This window comes from Protomyctophum bolini (assembly GCF_963924005.1).
Source record: "Protomyctophum bolini genome assembly, chromosome: 22".
Taxonomy (NCBI): Eukaryota; Metazoa; Chordata; class Actinopteri; order Myctophiformes; family Myctophidae; genus Protomyctophum; species Protomyctophum bolini.
Genome location: NC_137883.1, coordinates 6,303,335 through 6,325,309, shown reverse-complemented (window position 1 = coordinate 6,325,309; position 21,975 = coordinate 6,303,335). Strand labels below are relative to the sequence as shown.

General features: G+C 43.8%; 1 protein-coding gene across 1 annotated transcript in view; it reads right to left on the bottom strand.

Moving 5' to 3' along the window:
• LOC308310283 (leucine-rich repeat transmembrane neuronal protein 4-like) overlaps nt 1-21,975 on the bottom strand; it is a 178,629-nt gene that overhangs the window by 142,837 nt on the left and 13,817 nt on the right. The window contains exon 2 of the mRNA XM_080756558.1: nt 12,900-13,028. Within this exon, the coding sequence (XP_080612684.1) occupies nt 12,900-12,966 (67 nt within the window). The 5' untranslated portion in view covers nt 12,967-13,028. The remainder of the gene's footprint in view (nt 1-12,899; nt 13,029-21,975) is intronic.

The window sequence follows — 21,975 nt, the reverse complement described above, 5'->3', positions numbered from 1 at the left end:
GCTCTGCCTCCACCCAGCACACCCAGTTGACTGACAGACACTATGCATTTCATGGAGAAATCTCAGACATTCTCAACGTAAATAACGTAAGTTATTTTATACTTTATTAAATAAATTAATATGATCAACTGTGGGTGCCAGGTTGATTTTCTTCTGTGTCATAAACTGACTGTTCAAGTTCTGGTTCAAAACATTTTTGAAATATGTAAGGACTGCAGTGGCGACTTCATCACTCATATAGGAGTTATTAATTATGGGCAAGGTCCACAATGGCTATACGGCAGCATGGTGGAGCCAGAAAATCTTGATGTCTCATTAATCCTAAATACAACATAAAATTGATAGATTGTTGAATGCATTTTCATTTTCTTGGTGAGGCCTTATGTAGAAAATAAACAAAAAGCTATAGTTTTGTAAGGAAGTTTTGTATGAGGAAGTTATGACGTGTGCGTGTGCGCGCGCGTGCGTGCGTTTGTGCTGAGGCTGGATCTCACAGGCGGTCAAAAAGTAATGATGCCTGAGTGCATTGCCTTGTTATGCACTGCTTAATTGTTCAGTTGTTTTTGTTTTTCTTCCCCCTCTCTCTCTCTCTCGGGATTAGGTAATCTACTTTCCTCCTCGAAACCCTTGAGACAAGCATTTCTTTTTCATATCGCATTTCAAACCGTAGTAATTGTCGTCGTCAAGAAGTGCATATAGTACATTACAGGAGTAGACACTAGACATCGTAGTCGAGTAACACTCACGTAGATCTCAATGATGTGAAGTCTGTGGAGAAAATACTTGACAACAAAGTGCACTCAACCAATAATTACCCATTCATTAACAAGCCTTGATTATGTCATGTGCAAACGAGCAGCAGAGGGACTTTCAAAATGCAAGACACTGAGCATGACCTGAAATCCTGTCAATTATGCCCGCCTCACATGTAAGATTGATGGCTCTAATTAGGGGAGGGAATGTTGTTTTCAAAGCCTCTTCAGTGGTTAAAATGTTTACACGTCTCATGATTCAGTAACAAACGTTGCTATTTCAGTGCCTCATGCTGGCAAATTATGTATTAGGTTGCCAGAATACAACAACACTCGCCCCAGGACAGAACACGCTTACCCCAGTTACCGACTATAGGCGACCTGTGGATACCCCATGAGAAACTCCCACTATGCACTATGTTGATGCGTCGGTACTGGGGTTCAAATTATCTAAAGTCCAATAAAAAGGGCTGTTGACATAAACTCAACGGGACCTTCATTTAGGCCTGAGATCAGATTCTAAAAATGCCTTCTAAATCCTGACAGTTTTCAGAACAATCCATGTTTCTATGTCAAACCCAACACACACCGTCTGTGAAGCGGGTGCGAGGCGACACGGCGCAGTATTGCCGCGCGTCATAGCCGCACAGCAACACCCACAGGACGCGGCGCGCTACCGCCGCGGCTGGCCAGCCACGCCCACGGATTCCCGGATGGAGGCCGCGCGGCAACGCCTGGAAAATAGAACAGCGGGCGTATGGGAGCGTCAGGCGTGGCGTGAACGGCGTTCACAGACGGCGTGTGTTGGGCTTCAGTCGTTTCTCAGACATTTTCATATCAAGGTCCCCAAAAAGATATGTAATTGGCCGCCGACCCCCATGTGAAAGTATGTTGCTCCAGGGACCGGTTCCAGAAGCAAAGATTTAAGTTTAAAAACGTTTGCTCTGAAAGATATTCAAAGATTTTCACCATCATCATTTTTTTCAAAAATAGCAGACCTACAAGTTCATAGCCGCGCGATGAGCTTGTAGATCTGCTATTTTTCAACAGCTAAAGCATAACATAATGCTTAAAACACCAAAAGGAGGCCTGGGCCGTGGCTCAGCGGTCCAGGCAAAGCAAAGCAATGCAAAGCAAAGTTCTTTGTTTACCCAGGGAAGTGGACTAAGCCAAGGACTTGTTTACAGCCACACCCTGCTCATAGAACATTTCATGGTAGGGGTTCAATGCCTTGCTCAAGGGCACTTCAGCGGTGGTAATTTTAACGTGCCGGTCCGGGGATGCGAACTGGCGACCTTCCGGTATCAAGACCGCTCCGCAAACCGTTAAGGCACCTTGGCCGGTAGCCCAAGTCTGGCAGTGTGCCGCGGGTTCGACTGCCGATCCCGACGGCCCTCACTGCATGTCACCCCCCCCCCCCATCTCTCTCCCCCATTCCCTGTCAGCCTACAGTCTGTCCCTCTATAAAAAATAATAAAAAATAAAGGCTAAAGCCACAAAAAAATAAAGACATAAAAAATTAAAATAAACACCAAAAGGGGTTCCCGCTCAGAATGGTTTAAGAGATATTTAACGATTACAAAATGGGACCACGTGACATGAATATGAACAGCAGATGAAAGCAGATACGACCCGTTATCTTGCGAATCCATTATTCAGTCCATTGGTCGGGGCGCCCCTCGAAGCGCAGGGCCAGAGGTGTCGTCAATCATGGGAGAGCTCCGACGTGTCTTTTCTTTCGGTGACACTATATAGAAATCTTTCTGTCTCTCTCCGTTACCTCGATGAGCACAGCTATAGTGTGCACACTCTTATAAGTAACGTAATGGTAGATGCTTTAATTGGTCTACTTTATCTCATCAACGTTTACTTAGACGTGTGCCGTATGCTGAATGGATGTCACTTAATGTACTTCACTTTCCATGCTGTTGAGCACTTACTCACTGCACAGCAATGGCAGATGTTGATGTCTGTACATGTGATAAACTCAGAGTTAACACATTCTGGGCCGGGAACCCATGTTGGTGTTTTAAGCATTATACTTTAGCAGATCTACAAGCTCATAGCGCGGCACCGAGTGCCGCACTACGAGCTTGTATAGCTATTTTAGAAAAATCGTGAAAATGCGGCACAAATCTTTGAATATATATTATTTCAGAGCGAACCTTTTTAAACTCAAATCTTTGCTTCTGGGGGGTTCCTGGAACAACATATTTTCAGATGGGGGTCGGTGGCCAATTTCATATCATTGTCTGGGTCCTGTTGGTTTATTGGTTAAAGAGATCCAATTAGTATACCCAGTTGATCATATTATTTTCTAAATAATTAATGTTAAATAACGAGCCATTTATGTAAAGGCATAATGTGATTAAATACAAATGTATTATACATTTTGATCAGGATATTGATTCATCCATGTTTAACCTTTAATCTATAGGAATCAAAGGATGACGAATACACTGCATGCTCATATTTCCGTGACTGCGTTTTCCCAAAACAGCATCAAAGGCTCCTCTGATATGAGCTGGTTGATAAGAAATCTAAAAATGGACACTCAGATGTTAAGCAAGGAAAAGTACCAGAGGAGAGGTCAAGAGGCCTCTCTGCATCACGCAGTTCCATATTTCTATTATGTTGTATGGTTCGTCTATGCTTTGTCCTTCAGGCTAAACTCTCCGACTAAACTGACCATCGCATAACCCCCGAGGAAAAGCAGAAGTATCGAGGGGAACATACAGAAATCGTCATCTGGAATCCACCGATTTGGCTTCATGTTGATGTATAAAATGGGCAGGGAAAGCATTTGACCAGTGACTTCACGAACTGTCACTTGGTGATTGTACTTAAGCTGCAAGGGATAGAATTCTGACGCCCATGAGATCTGATGTAATACATTTCATATTCATTCTATTATTCAATCTGTAATACTTTTAACTTTATAGAATTTGATTGAATACCATGTTAAATCCTTAATACCTTTGTCCGTTCTCAGAACTTCACCAATTAAAGGACGCGCAGAGATAGAGTGCTCCAAGAGGGTTTTCTAAAGTATCTCACTGCACAATGCGTTGGTTGTTATCAAGAGCCTATCTCCAACAGTCCTTGACATGAAATATTGAGCACCACTGATATAGAAACATGTTTTTCAGAAAACTGTCAGGATTTAGAAGACCCTTTTTTTTAATGTCGACATCAGGCCAAAATGGGTTAAATGAACTAGATGGTGCCCATTGGGGATTTGTGCACACACAAAAAGCACAGATTCATACAAAATACTGTGCTAAAAGGATTGAACCCAAGAAAGCAAGCACTATGGCTTGTTTGTTTCCATTGGGGTCCTCCTGTGAATGCAATACTCCAGTATCTCTTATTTGCCATGGTATAAATGTGGGGGGATAACCAGTGGCGTGCACAGACATTTAGAGGGGCAGGTGCTCAAGTGAAAAAAGGGCACCTTGAGCAGCGCGTGGAACCGGCCGGTTGCCTTAACACTACCAGTGCCGGAAGTGCTTCAAAATAGGAGCTCTGGGGTGCCGGGGTTGTCTCAGTGCTTTTACTCTGAAAGCCATGAACCGGAAACAATTACTTTAAAAAAATGACTTTACATTGCTAGCTTACATTGCGATCATTTTAATTTATACGATATGATCCAAAAAGCGTTCATATTTTGCGGGAGAGACGGACGAGGAGCAGAAATGAAGCGCCAGCATATCGATCTATTCATAACCACGGAGAGCGCCCTGGATTAGGAGATACGAGTCATTCTTTCCGCCGCGCTAACATGTAAGTCAACGGCAAGCTAATAATTGCCTAGAGCGTAGCGAACGGGCCAAAAAATAATAAAGGAAAAATTCTGAATATTCTTATCTCGCCCTGTATCATTGAGGATGCGCTAGGACGTCCTCACACGTTCTTTGTACAGCTCGGTTCGAATCCTTAAGCCGCACAGGTCTGTCCTACGTACAGAATAGTGAGATGTATAGATTTTGGGGCCTAAAAAATATATTAGAAGCTTTTTATCAAGAATTGATCAATGTCACCATGGTCCACATACTTTACACTGTACAAAAAAAGGGGGGGGGGGGGGGGGTTTATTTATTTCTCAAAGGGGCACATTGCCAAAATGGCAGTGTCTATCTGTGCACGCCACTGAGGATAACATAACAGAAGCAATGCCAACGAAATGAACAAGCTGGTGAGGAAGGCTGAAGCTCTGTAGTTAAACTGGACAATCTTGAGGTGGCTGCAGAGGGGAGGGGAGGGTGACAAGGAAGCTGGACACTTGACTACCCCTCCCCTCCCGTCACTGCAGTATGTGGTAGCGGGGACGATGACCACATTCAGCCACAGACTCATCACCCCCCCCCCCCCCCCCCCCCCCCCCCCCGCCCGGACAAAAACAAAGGCCAAACGATTCAGACAGTCCTGGCTTGGTGCCAGAACAAGCCATCAAGCTCCACAACAAAGCGCCCATATAAAGTAAACTAGCAATCTATTGCTAGAGGATGCTGCAGGGTGAGGTTGAGCCTGCAAGAGGTGCAATTTTCACACTCTCACCCACCATTTTCTGTTGGATAAATATGTAACAAAACATGTGTTTGATCCAAACAAGCATCAGCTGTATACCCTCAGGCTCTCGCATGTTTTGGCTGTGTTCAATTGTTTGTCGTTTCTTTCTGCTTGCTTGTTTCTTTTTTTTTGCAATCAATTTCTTTCTTCTTTTTTTTTTGTTAAAATGTTATCCCACGATTTTTCAACCCATTTTTTCACCCAGTGTCAATTATCTAATGTAATCCTTGGCGCTATACTTCCTCTGTTTTTGGTGAGGGTACCTACCCTAGGGGACACGGGGAGGACATGTGAGGGTACCTACCCTAGGGGACACAGGGAGGACATGTGAGGGTACCTACCCTAGGGGACACGGGGAGGACATGTGAGGGTATACCTACCCTAGGGGACACGGGGAGGACATGTGAGGGTACCTACCCTAGGGGACACAGGGAGGACATGTGAGGGTACCTACCCTAGGGGACACGGGGAGGACATGTGAGGGTATACCTACCCTAGGGGACACGGGGAGGACATGTGAGGGTGTACCTACCCTAGGGGACACAGGGAGAACATGTGAGGGTACCTACCCTAGGGGACACAGGGAGAACATGTGAGGGTACCTACCCTAGGGGACACAGGGAGAACATGTGAGGGTACCTACCCTAGGGGACACAGGGAGAACATGTGATGGTACCTACCCTAGGGGACACGGGGAGAACATGTGAGGGTACCTACCCTAGGGGACATGGGGAGAACACGTGAGGGTACCTACCCTAGTGGACACGGGGAGAACATGTGAGGGTATACCTACCCTAGGGGACACAGGGAGGACATGTGAGGGTATACCTACCCTAGGGGACACAGGGAGGACATGTGAGGGTATACCTACCCTAGGGGACACAGGGAGAACATGTGAGGGTACCTACCCTAGGGGACACGGGGAGAACATGTGAGGGTACCTACCGTAGGGGACACGGGGATGACATGTGAGGGTATACCTACCCTAGGGGACACGGGGATGACATGTGAGGGTATACCTACCCTAGGGGACACGGGGAGGACATGTGAGGGTATACCTACCCTAGGGGACACGGGGAGAACATGTGAGGGTACCTACCCTAGGGGACACGGGGAGAACATGTGAGGGTACCTACCCTAGGGGACACAGGGAGAACATGTGAGGGTACCTACCCTAGGGGACACAGGGAGAACATGTGAGGGTACCTACCCTAGGGGACACAGGGAGAACATGTGAGGGTATACCTACCCTAGGGGACACGGGGAGGACATGTGAGGGTATACCTACCCTAGGGGACACGGGGAGGACATGTGAGGGTATACCTACCCTAGGGGACACAGGGAGAACATGTGAGGGTACCTACCCTAGGGGACACGGGGAGAACATGTGAGGGTACCTACCCTAGGGGACACAGGGAGAACATGTGATGGTACCTACCCTAGGGGACACGGGGAGAACATGTGAGGGTACCTACCCTAGGGGACATGGGGAGAACACGTGAGGGTACCTACCCTAGGGGACACGGGGAGAACATGTGAGGGTATACCTACCCTAGGGGACACGGGGAGGACATGTGAGGGTATACCTACCCTAGGGGACACGGGGAGAACATGTGAGGGTATACCTACCCTAGGGGACACGGGGAGGACATGTGTAGGTATACCTACCCTAGGGGACACGGGGAGAACATGTGAGGGTACCTACCCTATGGGACACGGGGAGAACATGTGAGGGTATACCTACCCTAGGGGACACGGGGAGGACATGTGAGGGTATACCTACCCTAGGGGACACGGGGAGGACATGTGAGGGTATACCTACCCTAGGGGACACAGGGAGAACATGTGAGGGTACCTACCCTAGGGGACACGGGGAGAACATGTGAGGGTACCTACCCTAGGGGACACAGGGAGAACATGTGATGGTACCTACCCTAGGGGACACGGGGAGAACATGTGAGGGTACCTACCCTAGGGGACATGGGGAGAACACGTGAGGGTACCTACCCTAGGGGACACGGGGAGAACATGTGAGGGTATACCTACCCTAGGGGACACGGGGAGGACATGTGAGGGTATACCTACCCTAGGGGACACGGGGAGGACATGTGAGGGTATACCTACCCTAGGGGACACAGGGAGAACATGTGAGGGTACCTACCCTAGGGGACACGGGGAGAACATGTGAGGGTACCTACCCTATGGGACACGGGGAGAACATGCAAACTCCACACAGGAAGGCCCTTTCGCCAACCGGTATGGGCACTGATGACGCGGAGGAGAGAACAAGTCCCCAGCGGGAATCGAACCCAGCACCTTCTAGCTGTGAGGCGACAGCACTACAGACTATGCCACCATGCACCTTGCAATCAATTGTCTACAGACACACATATTTTGGCTTACTCCAGATAACCCAGAATGCTTAAGAATAGGTTTCAAAACCCATTTGTCAAGATGACAAATGTTTTGCGCAATTGCGTAACTGGAAGGAAAGGTTCCCCCCCCCCCAAAATCTTCACTCACTGGATTAAAGATGTAATGAATCATCTGACAATGTGTAAATACCGGTACATGTTTTTATATTCACTCAAATCTGCACAGCTAATTATGAGATAAACCTTTTACCTTTCTGGCACCCCTGATGACGGATATATATCCCAGGTCTGCATAGCAAAGCTTTTACCTACAGCAGCAAAGCCAGACTTAAAAAACAGCTACCAACATCAATATAATTAGGGGATCCATCACTATCTGCTATGTCTATATGGCAGCAAATGGCATACAACTCATGTCAAGAAAGACCAAGTTCAACTTTTTGGTCAAATATTGCTCTGGCATAGTAGATAGTACATCAGTTGTTTGTCGCACAATGTGACGGTAGCACAATTAATTCACCTGGTATAGTCTTTGATTTCTATATGCTCGACATGTTTCTCTCTGTGGTTCGTTTTCCTTTTCGCCTTGCTCTCCCTGTGCCCCACCCTCTCCTCTTTTATATTCTATTCCTGAGACTATTCCTTGATAGTCTGGCAAGCTTGGAGTGTCACAATTGAATGTCACCTTTTCCCATTACGCATGTATCATGACTGAACGTATGGCCAAGCAAAGTGTACAAGCAAGTGGCGTGCAGGGACATTTAGAGGGGCAGGTGCTCAAGTGAAAAAAGGGCATCATGTGCAGCGTGTGGAACCGGCCGGTGAGATTTATAGATTTTGGAGCCTAAATAATATATTAGAAGCTTTTTTTATCAAGAATTGACATACTGTACACAAAATAAATAAATCCAAAAGGGCACATTTTGTCCAGAGGGAAAAGGGCAAGGGGCTCTAGCACCTCCTAGTGTCTATCTGTGCACGCCACTGTGTACAAGCACCTTTAGGTGGACCAGATTTGCTCACTATCGAGTATCGACTACAGCACCAGGGACCAGAAAGTCCACTGTCCACCAGCCTATTCCATCCATGACACTGTAATTGTATAGCAGCAACATTTGAAATAACCCATTCATTCATATTTTATCCATTTTCCGCATCACTGTATTTCAGCGGTTCTCAAACGTTCCTAGAACAGGGCGGACTTGCGTTTGCCCACCCATTTTGCCCACCCATCCGATGGCTGGGCCGCGTGCATTTTCAGGTCGTGACCAGTCGGTCAATGAGAACCACTCGTCCATTTCTTTGGTTCCCGTCTGAAGGTTGGGTCCCAATTAACCCATTCTGACCTGAGATCAGATTCAGACGAGGTTTCCACTGGACACACACTGGTCTGATTAACCCATTCTGACCTGAGATCAGATTCTAAAAATGTCAGTCGTTCTTCGAATTTTTCAAAAATAGCAGACCTACAAGCTCGTATCGCGCCACTCGGTGGCGCGATATGAGCTTGTAGATCTGCTATTTTTCAATAGGTAAAGCATAACATGATGCTAACACCAAAATGGGTGCCCGGTCAGAATGGATTAAGGCACTGGTGTGACAACTCCAGCCAGGTGTGCCTTGAGATTGATATTAATTTCCACTAAACACCCCCGAACAAAGAAGGATTTTTTGCAGAGGCCTAAATCAGATGGCGGAATGGGATTACCTAACTTCAAACTCTATTACTGGGCGTGTAATTTACGTGCACTCTCATTTTGGCTCCAAGATCAATTGCCTACATGGGCATTTATTGAAGGTCAATGTTGTCCCCCAACATCGTTGTCAGCTTTAATCTTTTCCCCAGTGGCCTCAAGATATACCAAGTTGCCAAAGAATTCCATAGTCTCGCATTCTCTCAAAATGTGGCTCTCAATACGAAGGCATTTCGGTTGGCACCCGGGCTCTGTGCGCGCATCACAAAAATAAGCCATTAAGTGGAATTAGAATACTAGAAAATGTGAATACCCGCAGGCTTGAGGCTAATTTACCATGATGACCAATTAAAAACTCAAGACAGTGTGGTATGATCACGTTGCTTGTCACAGGCCAACCTACTGTTTTTGGCATCAGAACATAATATTTTGAATTCTTAACACACACACACACACACACACACACACACACACACACACACACACACACACACACACACACACACACACACACACACACACACACACACACACACACACACACACACACACACACACACACACACACACACACACACACACACACACACACACACACACACACACACACACACACAAGCTTGTAGAGGCTATTTTTTGCCATTGAGTGACATTGAAACTGGCTCAGGTGAACGCTGGAACTTGATTGGCTAAGAGGTAGATGTTTCACATCACAGCATGGCGTACGTATAGCGTACAGTGCATAAGCCCCCAGGACTAGATGCTAATCCTGTATGTACATTGGGCTTAGTAACCTGCACTTCAAGACTGCCTGTGTTGCCTCTAGCTTCTTAGCGCATTCAGACCTCATGCAGAAGACGAGATTCTACTAAATGCCTTATATAAATCCTGACAGTTTTCTGAATAACGTTATCCGTGGTGCTCAAAACCTTTGCATGTCAAGGACCCTCAGAATTATCTGTATTTGGACCGCAGACCACAATCTGAAAATATGTTGTTCCTTCCTACTAACTACGGGACCCACCGGCCAGAAGCAAATATTGGAGTTAGAAACGTTCACTGTGAAAGAATATATATTCAAAGATTTGCATACGATTTTTCTAAAATAGCTGATCTATTTTTCAACAGCTAAAGTATAAAATAATGGCTAATGTGCTGTATGGTTAAACGCTATGAAGTGACACAGATGCGTTCCCGGTCTAAATGGGTTAGTGATAAAACAAAGACAATGCCTCCTTGGCATGCAGAATGCATGCGCACCCAGTTTGAATGTATACCCCAGACTGTTTACTTGTCAGGATATGGAAAAGAGAACATCTGTTTCAAAGCATGCAATGTTGTTCTTTACTCGTCACCGAAGCTCTTTGTTAATATTCTTCCCATTTTCTCAATATTTATATAACCGGCAATTCTTTCTCCTTTTGTGGAAAGGGGATTTATTCACAGGGAAATTAATAGTTGAACAATATGTAGATTGAAGGTTTCTGCGTGACAGCAACGATATAAGGGCAATTGACAGACACACCACCCCCCAAATTTGTATACACAGACACAAATGCATTATAAATGCAAAATGCGTGGGCGAGCAAACACACACACACACACACACACACACACACACACGTGCATACAACATGCATGTACACGTACAGGCCTACAAATCCCACACCCACGCACACAGACACATGCAGTTTGCTCTGCACTTGTTTTGTTTTTGGAGCGAAAGAAACGGAGGAACTCCCTGTAGCCTGGAGGAGATATGGTGGGCAGAGCTTAGCATGAGTTCCTTGGCAAGAGATACAGTAGACCGTCTCTTGCCGAAATACATTTCCAGCTAATGGACACCATGGCAGGGCTATGTTTTGGAAACTGTATTTCGTGTTTTCGGGACCTATGCAGCATGTTATTTTAAGCTGTCGGTTTTGTTATTGCAAGAATCTGCAATAACTTTCATAAAGTAGCCTATGAGTTCACTTTCTACAACATGCAGTATAGCATCAGTCTCCAGGTATAGGTATATTTCCTTATTTATTCAGCGTTTGTATTTCTTTATACTGTATATTGATCTTTTGTGTGCATTTTAAACCATTTTTCTTCCCACTCCCAGTGGTTCCCAAAGAGATCCAAACTTTGTGTTGATCATTATATCTGGAGTTCTGGACCCAATGTATTATGTGACAGTGCTACTAAAGTTGCTTCTTTTATAGGGATTATAACACATTATGTAAACGTAAACTACTTCCCAATATTAAGATATGCATTTGCTGTACTGCACTGCCTTTAATCCATGTCTTGCTGTAGTTCCATAATAGTCGATTGTTGCGACCTACTACGAAAACCTGCTAAACCCGTCAGTTGTTCCATCCGTCACGCCACCATATATGGCCGTCAGACCCTCACGCCTCGTGACATGTCACACCGTCATATATGTCCGTCAGTCCGTCACGCCTTGTGACACGCTCCATATATGGCCGTCTCCATATATGAAGATCACGACACTGACCTCATCAAACCCTTGATAGCAATTCATGGAGAAGACTGGATCATCACCTAGATCTGCATATACTGTATGGAGCCGGCCAGCAACTCTAAATCCGACCTCAAACCCTTAGATCTCCATATATGGAGCTGACCTGTTCTGACATTCCATATGTTGATCCCTCCCCACCCGTCCTTCCTCTTTGATGTCTCCCTTTTGACCGATACCTGTCCATTCAAACTCTAGACGGACCTGCCAAAAAGTTATTAGTGCAGCCGCGCCCGGCAGCCGGCGAAAACTAGTGTTTTCAACAGGCCCAAAAATTAAGGACCGGCCCTACCTGGGCCCTCATCAAACCCTGTATACTCAAGACACGCTCGCTATATGGCCAGAACTCATCAAACCCTGTACACTCAAGACACTTCCCCCACTGCCACCCTTAGATCTCCATATAGGGAGCTGACCTGACATTCCATTATATTGATCTGACCTCATCAAACCCTGTACACTCAAGAGTAGGGGTGGGTCCAGAACCTCAAACCGGGTTGGGTTCCGGGTACCAAACCGCATACCGGGTACCCATTCAAATGATTACGGTTCTCCCTATCGGCTCCTACAGATATATTTATTCATCTTCTTCCCTTTTTATCCTATCCTTGATGTTGTTTACAGTAAGATATATAGTATTTTGTTAAACATTTAACATAATTTAAGTTATTTTATAACATTTTGGAACCGAAATAGGGAACCGTGTAGCAATAAACTACTAATAACTCATAAAAATCCTAACGATACCCATCTCTACTCAAGACACGCTCCTGATTGCCAGTACAGAATTCATTCCACATGTTGATCTGACCCTCCATGGCAAGCACCAGCGCTCGCCCAGCAGTCTGCCGCCACCCAGGCGGATGCGTGCCTCAGGGCGTCTTACTGGTACATTGTAATATTTTAAATATATGCTATATAATAATATGCTATATAATAGGTTCTCTCTTGAGAATGAGACCTCAGGTCCCAATGAAATTACCTGTGTGGTGTGTATCATCATCTTTTTCTTTCAGCAAATTCCCATCGGGGTCGCCACAGCAAATCATCCATTTCCATCTGCTTCCGTTTTCTGTGACTTCCTCTGTGACATCTGTATGTCGTCTCTCGCCTGTATGAATAAAAGGTTAAACGTTTTAGATTGATTCTTCATAGCCTCCATTTTTCATAATGTAATATTTTTTATTATACAAGAATACAAATAAATGACAATATATTTGAAACAACAGCAGACACAACTCCCTAGATGAACCAATTCAATCCTGTATGAATGGTAATTAAACCCATGTCATCCCACGGGGGAATTTCACATTTCCAGCTGAGTGCTTCTCAAGTGAGCGCGGTGACAAACACACACCTGGGACCTTCTGATTCCCAGGCCAGCTCTCTACTAATTCGACTATGGCCCCTTAGTAAGACCAGGGTCTTCTTTCTCACTTAGTTAGCCCTAAGAGAGCTTTTAGATCATTTTTTGCTGAATGTTCGCCACAGAATAGGGACGCTAAGGGTTCTTAACCATTGGTGTGCCCCATCTCTAAAAAAAAAAGCGCCTGTCCTTTCATCACTAGCTAAGCTGTATACCCACTGTCTTACTAGGTAGTCTTACTAGGACAATCCTATGTAACTAGTTTTTATTGCTCACCGTCAGGCAAGCAATAAAACAAAGTAAAAAAAAGAGTGATAGAAGAGAAGCACCATTTCTCTTTTCAGTGCGTTATTGGCTTATCTTGAGCATGAAGTGAAAGATCTGTATGCTGTTCTTGTACGTCTGTTTCAGTCCAAAGACAACCGACATTCTTTCACTCCTTTCCAACTTCGCTACCCTCCCCATCCCCATGTACTGCATTTCCAGGGGGCTACGTTCACCAGTTTTAAAATGTTCAAAACTTCCTTTGTTTTGTCGTTGTTGAAAAGAAGATTTGACTTTAGTACAGCTTACGTTTGTCTACACAAGCATGAACACTTTCAAAGGGCCATAGAGCCATATCCCATGCTTAGCCCCTTGACTAGCTTATGTAAGCTATATGACTACTTTACAGTACATGACTGCTGATTTTGGGAGAATTACGTTTTTCATCAATTCCAAACCGTCAGGTGATATACGTATTCACTGTACATTATAAGAATCTGCCAGATTGGTTGATTAAAATCTTAAAAGATGAAGTGCCGTGATTTCATGCGTTTGTGAGGTGACAGTACTTCGTTAGACCCCTTGGTGTGGTTGTTATGTGCAATGATGTCTTCCCTTTGTAGGGAATTTTCCTGGAGGCCGACACCTTGACAGTCAAACATGTCAATGATAAAAACAGTGATATAGTTTAGACATTACAATAATCATCCCCACCCCTAACCCCTCCCACTTTATCATACAACAGCTGTGGGTGCGGCTTCAGTTCAAGTGGATCACCACCCATCAGGAAAACCAGGCCCACTTAATGAACCTGTGGGCGTGTCCTCTTAAAAACATTTTAACAAAAATGAATACTGTACAATTGTTTTGAATATAATAATACCTGATGATCATGTTTCAGAGTGAAAATCACGGCACCTCATCTTTAATTGACTGACATAAACACTAAAGCCTGAGTTCATGTCCATTGCCGCTGCCCAAGACAGTGTGTGTGTGTGTGTGTGTGTGTGTGTGTGTGTGTGTGTGTGTGTGTGTGTGTGTGTGTGTGTGTGTGTGTGTGTGTGTGTGTTCGTTCGTTCGTTCGTGTCTTATCAACACAAGTTGTGAGATTGTCATCAGTCCCTAGTTGATGTCATGATTTCAATGTTTTTGAAAGGCTTAATTGTTCCAAACTCCTTGAAAGGTTAAGCAAATTAGTGAGCTCACGCTTTTCTTTCATACATAAAGTGTTCATTAAATTAGTTTAAAAAAAAAGTGTTAATGAAAATTATGCCTCTACCAGTCAGCTGTACATCACTATATTATTACATTGGTGGAGGCTCACTGATAGCTATACGTAACTGTACAACCGAGCCGTCAAAAATAGTGAGAGAATGAACGGAGCTGAACGCCATTCGCTCCATCGGCTGTTAATTGTATTATGCCAAGATCAAACGGGATGAATAAGAACAGCAGAGGTCTTTAGTCTATACAGTCTACCTGAAGACAAACAGTATAGAGCAGGAGTCAGCAGAACTCAAGGTGGGAAATGGCAAGATAAGCCCTGGGCTTGCTTCCGCTGTCATTAGCAAAACAGGCACACTCATTCATAGACTAATGATATGCCGCATGATCCATCTCTGGCACTGCTTTTACCAGACCACGCTAAGTATGAAATATCAAATTACCTCTCTCGTGGTTGCCCAAATGAATAGTTTGGTGTCAACCTAAGTGTTCTGACCATTTGTAAAAGCCTGTGGTTCGTGTCACATCTACTATAGGCTAACCATGCCACCGTGCCGAACTCTGGAGGGCATTCCAAAGACATCGATCTATTTTCACCGTCGAGGGACTGCATGAGGCAGGGTTAGAGTCAAGTTTCTCAATACCTCCAGGGGTTGTGGAAACACAATCATCTACCGGAGTGATCACACTCCCACTCCCACCAGTTATATGCAAATGAGTTACATAAATGTTTCTAAATGTGAGTACACTTCCCCTAGAAAAACTATTTTATAGCAGTGTGGCACAGCACAATGCCTGTTAGTGTCAGATCATTGTGAACACTAAGTGATCACAATGCATATTCTGGGAAAAGGGTAATTAATCTTTAATGCTTCTTATTGAAAAACAACCCAACGGACAAAGAGCTACGGTAGATGTGAAGAATCATTGTTTATTTTTAAATGTTTATCTGTATCTTTTGTGCAACACAAAAAAAATGGATTAATGTACTTTATGTCAAAATATGGAGATGTTTAGTAAAAATAAATAAAAACATTGTTATCTTCTGAATCCTTGATTTGGTATTCCATTTGATCCATTCCGTGGTTAAGTAAGATAAGTATGCAAAGTGCTGCAGTGCTTGGACTATAAACATTGCAAAAACAGAAGCAGCGAGACCACTTTGCCATGCAAAAGATAGCTGTAATGTCCTCAAATAAGCATATTTTTTACATTTTGTCTAGTAGGCAGACAACAACAAATGGCAAGAACTCTTACAGACTACTCAGCGGGGCATTTAGAGTACAAAACTCAGGCATAAATGATTGCTGCCTGGGGAAGGGTTTTGTAAAAAAAAACAAAAGTGTATTTGAACATTTTGAAGGCATTAAAAGTTAAACTGTTGTTTTTGAGTCGTGCAACCACTCCAAGGAACAGCAATGTCCCTATGTCCTAACGTAACTATGTCCCTATGTTTAGAGTACCTCATAGACCCCCATTCACATTCGACATCTCGGCCCCTTTCCCACCAGTTGATTCCCAATGGGAACAACCGGTTCAGTTCTTTTTGGTTCTACCGTTCTTACTCCATGAGCCAGAGCTCCAAAGTTGGAACGTTAATTAGGAAATGGCAAAACCATATCTATATTAGATTGCCAACACCATGACACTTCCCCAATTCAGTACTTACACGAAGACAATGATTTATTAGATTACAAATTTCACTTTTTTCAATATGCAAATGAAGCATTACAGTATGTAGGAACATAATATGCAAAACAATCACAGATATGAAAAGGCTACTACTGTGGAAGGGTTACCATTACTAATGTACTTGTATTGATCCTATTAACAATTTAATATAAGTCTAGTTTTCACCCAGAACACAATAGTTCCACCTTAGAGAACTTTGGATCCTACCTAAACTGCAATATGCAATGCAATATCTACAGTAGCTCATCTCACTTTGAAACACCTGGAAAGTAAGGTGGCATACGCCAGATTACTTTTTATCGACTTCAGCTCGGCTTTTAACACCATACATCCAGATATTCTGTTGCGTAAATTAGCTCAGTTAAATGTGAACCCCTTTATAATTAAATGGTATTTTTCTTTTCTCTCTAATAGACCACAGAGGATGAGATTTAACTCGGTGCTCTCAGAGGAGACACTGAGTAGTACAGGGGTGCCTCAAGGAACAGTCAGTTCCTCTTTTCTGTTTACCTTGTATACGGACGACTGTTTTAGCTCACATCCAAATCAATTTATTATCAAGTTCTCCGATGACACTGTGATACTTAGTCTGCTCAAGAGTGATAATAACATCCTCAGCCATACAGAGGGAGTAGACAAGTTTATAGAGTGGTGTGATCTACACCATCTGAAAATAAATGTAAACAAAACAGAGGAGGTCATAGTAGACCCCAGGTCCATAGGAGACCACAGTATAATTAGTGTCCATGACCATAACATCAAACAGGTCCCCTCATATAAATATCTGGGAGTACAGATCGATGAGGACCTGAGCTGGCACACGCATGTTACAACACTGTGTTCTAAGATACACCAACGTCTACACTTTCTCAGAAGACTTAGACTTTTTGGAGTCAGTAGAAATATCATGTTGACCTTTTACAGAGCTAGTATAGAGTCAATCCTAAGATATATCCAGCTGGTTTGGCAATCTAACTGTGAAATACAAGTCTCAAGTAAATAGGCTAGCAAACATGGCTGGGAAGATCATGGGCATGTCCACCCCACCCATCACTCCCCAGACCATCTTTGAACAAGCAGTGGTGAGACAGGCTCGGAATATTGTATCTGACCCCTTGCATGTACTGCACCGAGAGTACGAGCTAATGCCATCAGGTAGGAGGTATAGAACTCCACGATGTGTATATAATAGATTCAAACACTCTTTTGTTCCCCTGTCAACTAAAATGCTCAATCAGGGATTGACGAATGCACTTTAATGACTATAGTTGCACTTTATCAAGGGAATGTGTGCAATATCTCTTTTTTGTGTATGTGGGTGTTTCATGGTGTTTTTTCTTTTCGTATGTGAACATGTCTGTTATTTGTATGCAGCTGTGACTCTGTCTCCAAGACAAATTTCTCCCAAGGGAGACAAATAAAGATTAACCTTAACCTTAAACTACTGCGCTGAAACTGACACAGAGGCAGTTATAGCGGACCCCCGCAGATAATAACAATCAGCAGGTAATTAATTGATTTAATCAATTCTTGTTTTTTGCATGGTACCGTGGTGATCCATTTCTGCGTTGGATTTCTGCTTCCTTTAGTACTTTTTTGTGTTGAACATAAAATAATTAGGTTGAAGAATCTTGGGAAGGATGAAGAACATTAATCTAGTTTTTCACTGAATTTTACATGGTCTCATTATTTAAAACCATCATCATCATCATCATTATCATCATTATATACACGCCAGTACAAAATGGGTGCATCATTCCATGAATGGGATTAATAACAAATAAATCCTCACACACCGGAATCTCAATACTGAACAAAGAAAAACGGCAAAGATACAGATGAGGCACATCTCCTCACAGACTCCTCTGAGACATGTTAAACTCATGAGATGTGAAAGTATTAAACATTTAGTTGTAATATCCTGAGTGTTAATTAAAATCTGAATTAGATTAGCAGTCAAAACTTGTAGGCGCAGCCTCTCCAATGAGCAGTGCTCCCTGGCTCCAAGGTACAACAAGATTAGGTGCTTTTTTTTAAATTGCAGGACAGGTAATTCAGCATTCTTACCAACTAGAATTTAGCGTTCATACTTTTCCACAGGTGACTTTGTTTCCCATACTTTTTCACGTGCCGTGACAGAATTTCATCCACACTCGTAGTATACTGGGATATAACTTGATCTTTTACAAAATAGTATAACCAAAATGTTTTGGCATGTAGCTGTCATCGGGGATAAAAGACAGTACACATACTGTAGGTAATAACAGGTGTTTGTGAACATCCATTACGAAATCAAATAAAACAAAGGCATGTATGTATGCCTTTTGCACAATTGCACATTTCGAAAACGGCCAGTCATTTTCATTGGATACACTGTCCTCTCTCTCTCTCTCTGTAGTCTTTTGCTGCGTGGAAGTGAATGTGTGCATGCTTGTGCCAGTCTGTTTACATTATGTAACATGTATGTATCTAGGTAGCCCACTAGCGTGTGCAATTTGGGAACAAGTGATGAGCTATTCCGACCACCTCAGCTTGCCTCCTTCTCAGACTGCGCGTCAGACTGCCACAACACTTCGTTCGCTTCCTGCGTTCACACGTCTTACTTGTCTACCAGTCCCTTCCTAACATTTTTCTGGGAGTGTTTTACTCATTGCTGGCTGTCTGAATACCTATACCAATAAATAAATAAAAAACAAAGTCATTAAAATGTTGACATATTATTGCTTATAGCAGCTTTAAAGGTGACCATTGTGGGTCACCAGTGGGTCTTTGAATTTGTGGCCAGCTCCCTGACACCCACAAGCGTTCATACAGTACTGTACATTCCCCGCAAATCTCCTCCATAACCTCACGTCACCAGCCTGGTCTCCATTTATTGCTCAGAGCTTGAATCCAGAGCCTGCCTACTGTATCCGCCGGTAATTTGCACACATTAACACAGACCTGCATGTCTGTGTTCGCTAGACCTGCAACAAATTGATCCCAGTCTACTGAACCAAGGAAGCAATTCCATTTTGTAACCCCTCTTGTTTGGTCCTCCTCATTCGTTACGGAACTGTCAGTCTGGAAAGATATGGACCGATACAGTATGCCACTCACTGAGTGAGAACTTGGGAGGCAGCTTTTCACAGATTGACATCCATTTGACCGGATGAAGGTCTGGCTATGGATTCTTATTGACAGTCAAACATTCAGTGCACTCGAGTTGCGTCAAGTTAGAAGAATAACATATATAAAACTCACTTAAAGCAGAGTACTCCACACTGTACTATAGGCAATTAGGTTTTGCCTGGGGCCAAGTTCTGTCCAGGACCATTTTTGTGGGGCCCGGTCACAAAACGTCAACTTATATAATATCTCAACATTAAAAGACTAAACATTAAAGACAAGCTTTACACCGATGCCATGCTCTCCCTGCACTGTCGGCCTCCTCATGCTCTCTCTCTCTCTCTCTCTGCATTAGGCCTACTTTGAATAGTGATCGGCATTGGGGTGGGGGGGTTGGCACTGTGGCACAGTTGGGTCACCACCACCACACACCCGGAGAGGCAGAGATGGATCAAAATAAAATGCATGTGGCATTGTGGCATAATCAACTGTAGCTGATTTGTTTCTTTTTCATTACAAATCATTAGAATTTTAAATATAACTACCTCTTCTGCCTGAAGTAGGCTACAAATTATACATAAAGCATGAGATTCATATAGTTTGCAGATCTAAAAGCTCACAAAGACGGGCGGCATGAGTTAGGGCCGATTCATACTCCTATTTTAGAGCGCTGTAGAGCCTACAATTTGACGTCATTTGAGTTTCGGGGGGGCGCGTATCGTCCTAAACTCGGCTCTTCGGTGCTACTGAAATTTTCTGACGAGCCGAAATCATTTCGGCACTACAGCGCCGAAACAGACATTCAGACATTCAGTGTGCAACACCGCTGAATGGCAGAGAATTGCTCGTTAATAGAATGATTGCACTGCTGCCTTGTGCATGAAAAGACTGCGCTAAACATTTTGCCACAGTGCCACACATTTTGAAACACTGAAAACAGGCCGTTTATAGTGGAATGTGGACAGTAAACGATGTGTTTATCCTACCTGGGGTCTCTTATATTAATGCCAAGCCGCTTTGAAGTTACACAAAGGCTTTGCCGTGCCCGTGACATTTTGGCTGCTTGCTTGCAAAGAATATAATTTAGAGAACAAGTTGAAGGCAGCATGGATAGCAGTCATATCACCTTCAGAATGTTACATTTCCACCCAAAAGACGAAGCACTTTGACGAGGTCCATGTGAGCTGTGCACTGCAGGCCATTGTTCGCTCTGCGCGCCTCAAAGTTTAATAATATTATATTATTATAATAATATTATCTATTTGGACATTATAGCCATAATAGCGTATATGTCGGACTGTCATAATTCTCAAAATAATTTCGCGGGCCAGAAATAATTTCTGAGGGGCCGGTTTTGGCCCACGGGCCGCCTTTTGCCGACCCCTGCTGACAGTGTACCCCATACCAGTTAAAAACAATAGACTGTAAAAGACATGTCAAGGTGAATACAATCAAATCAGTCCGATCAGTTAACCCATTCTGGACGGGAACGCCAAGTGCTATGAGCCTGTAGATCTGCTATTTTTGAAAAATCTGGTGAGGTCCCTGGAATGACATATTTTCAGTTGGGGGGGGGGGGGGGGGGGGATCGACGGCCAATTACATATATTTTTGGGGGTCCTTGACATGAAAATGTTTAAGAATGACCGACATAGAATCATGGGTTTTTCCGAAAACTGTCAGGATTTAGAAGACATTTTGTAGAATCGAGCTCAGGTCTAAATGGAACATTGGGTGAACAGACAGTTTACATCTTCCCTTCCCAAAGTCTGCAAACACTAACAGACAGAGAAAGTCAAAGTCTCAACAACCAGCTTGGCCTCCTGCTATTGCCCTTCAGCCACTCTCAAACAGTGAGTAAAAAATAATAATAAATAAATGATCTATAAATCAATACATTATTTAGACTATTGTGGTATGCAGCTGGAGACAGTGTGGTCAGGATCTGTTTTCCAGGCCATGACAAGTCACAGAGGGTTCTACAACAGAGGAAGAAGAGGCCGAGCTAGCTTCTTATTTTCAGGTCAGCTGCTCAACCTCTCTGAAATGACTTTTCCCAACCGTTGAATGTCTTCTTTTAGGAGAGAGCTGCTGTCAGTCGGAAGCAAATGCCCATGTTTTCATACTGCTGTCCCGATGGTTTTGTTTGTGATTTTTACCACTTTCAATCTGGCATCCCTATTTTGGGCATTTTGCCAAAAATGGTATTAATATACAGGCCAGGCCTACATACTGGACGTATACTACTTGTATACAGTATACTGCATAAGCTGCGTACGTGCGTGCGTGCATGCACACACACACGCAAGACACTCTAGACCTCCATTATATGACCTCCACTTAGACCCCCATATATGGAGCTGACCTGTTCTGACATTCCTATTATGTTGATCTGACCTCATCA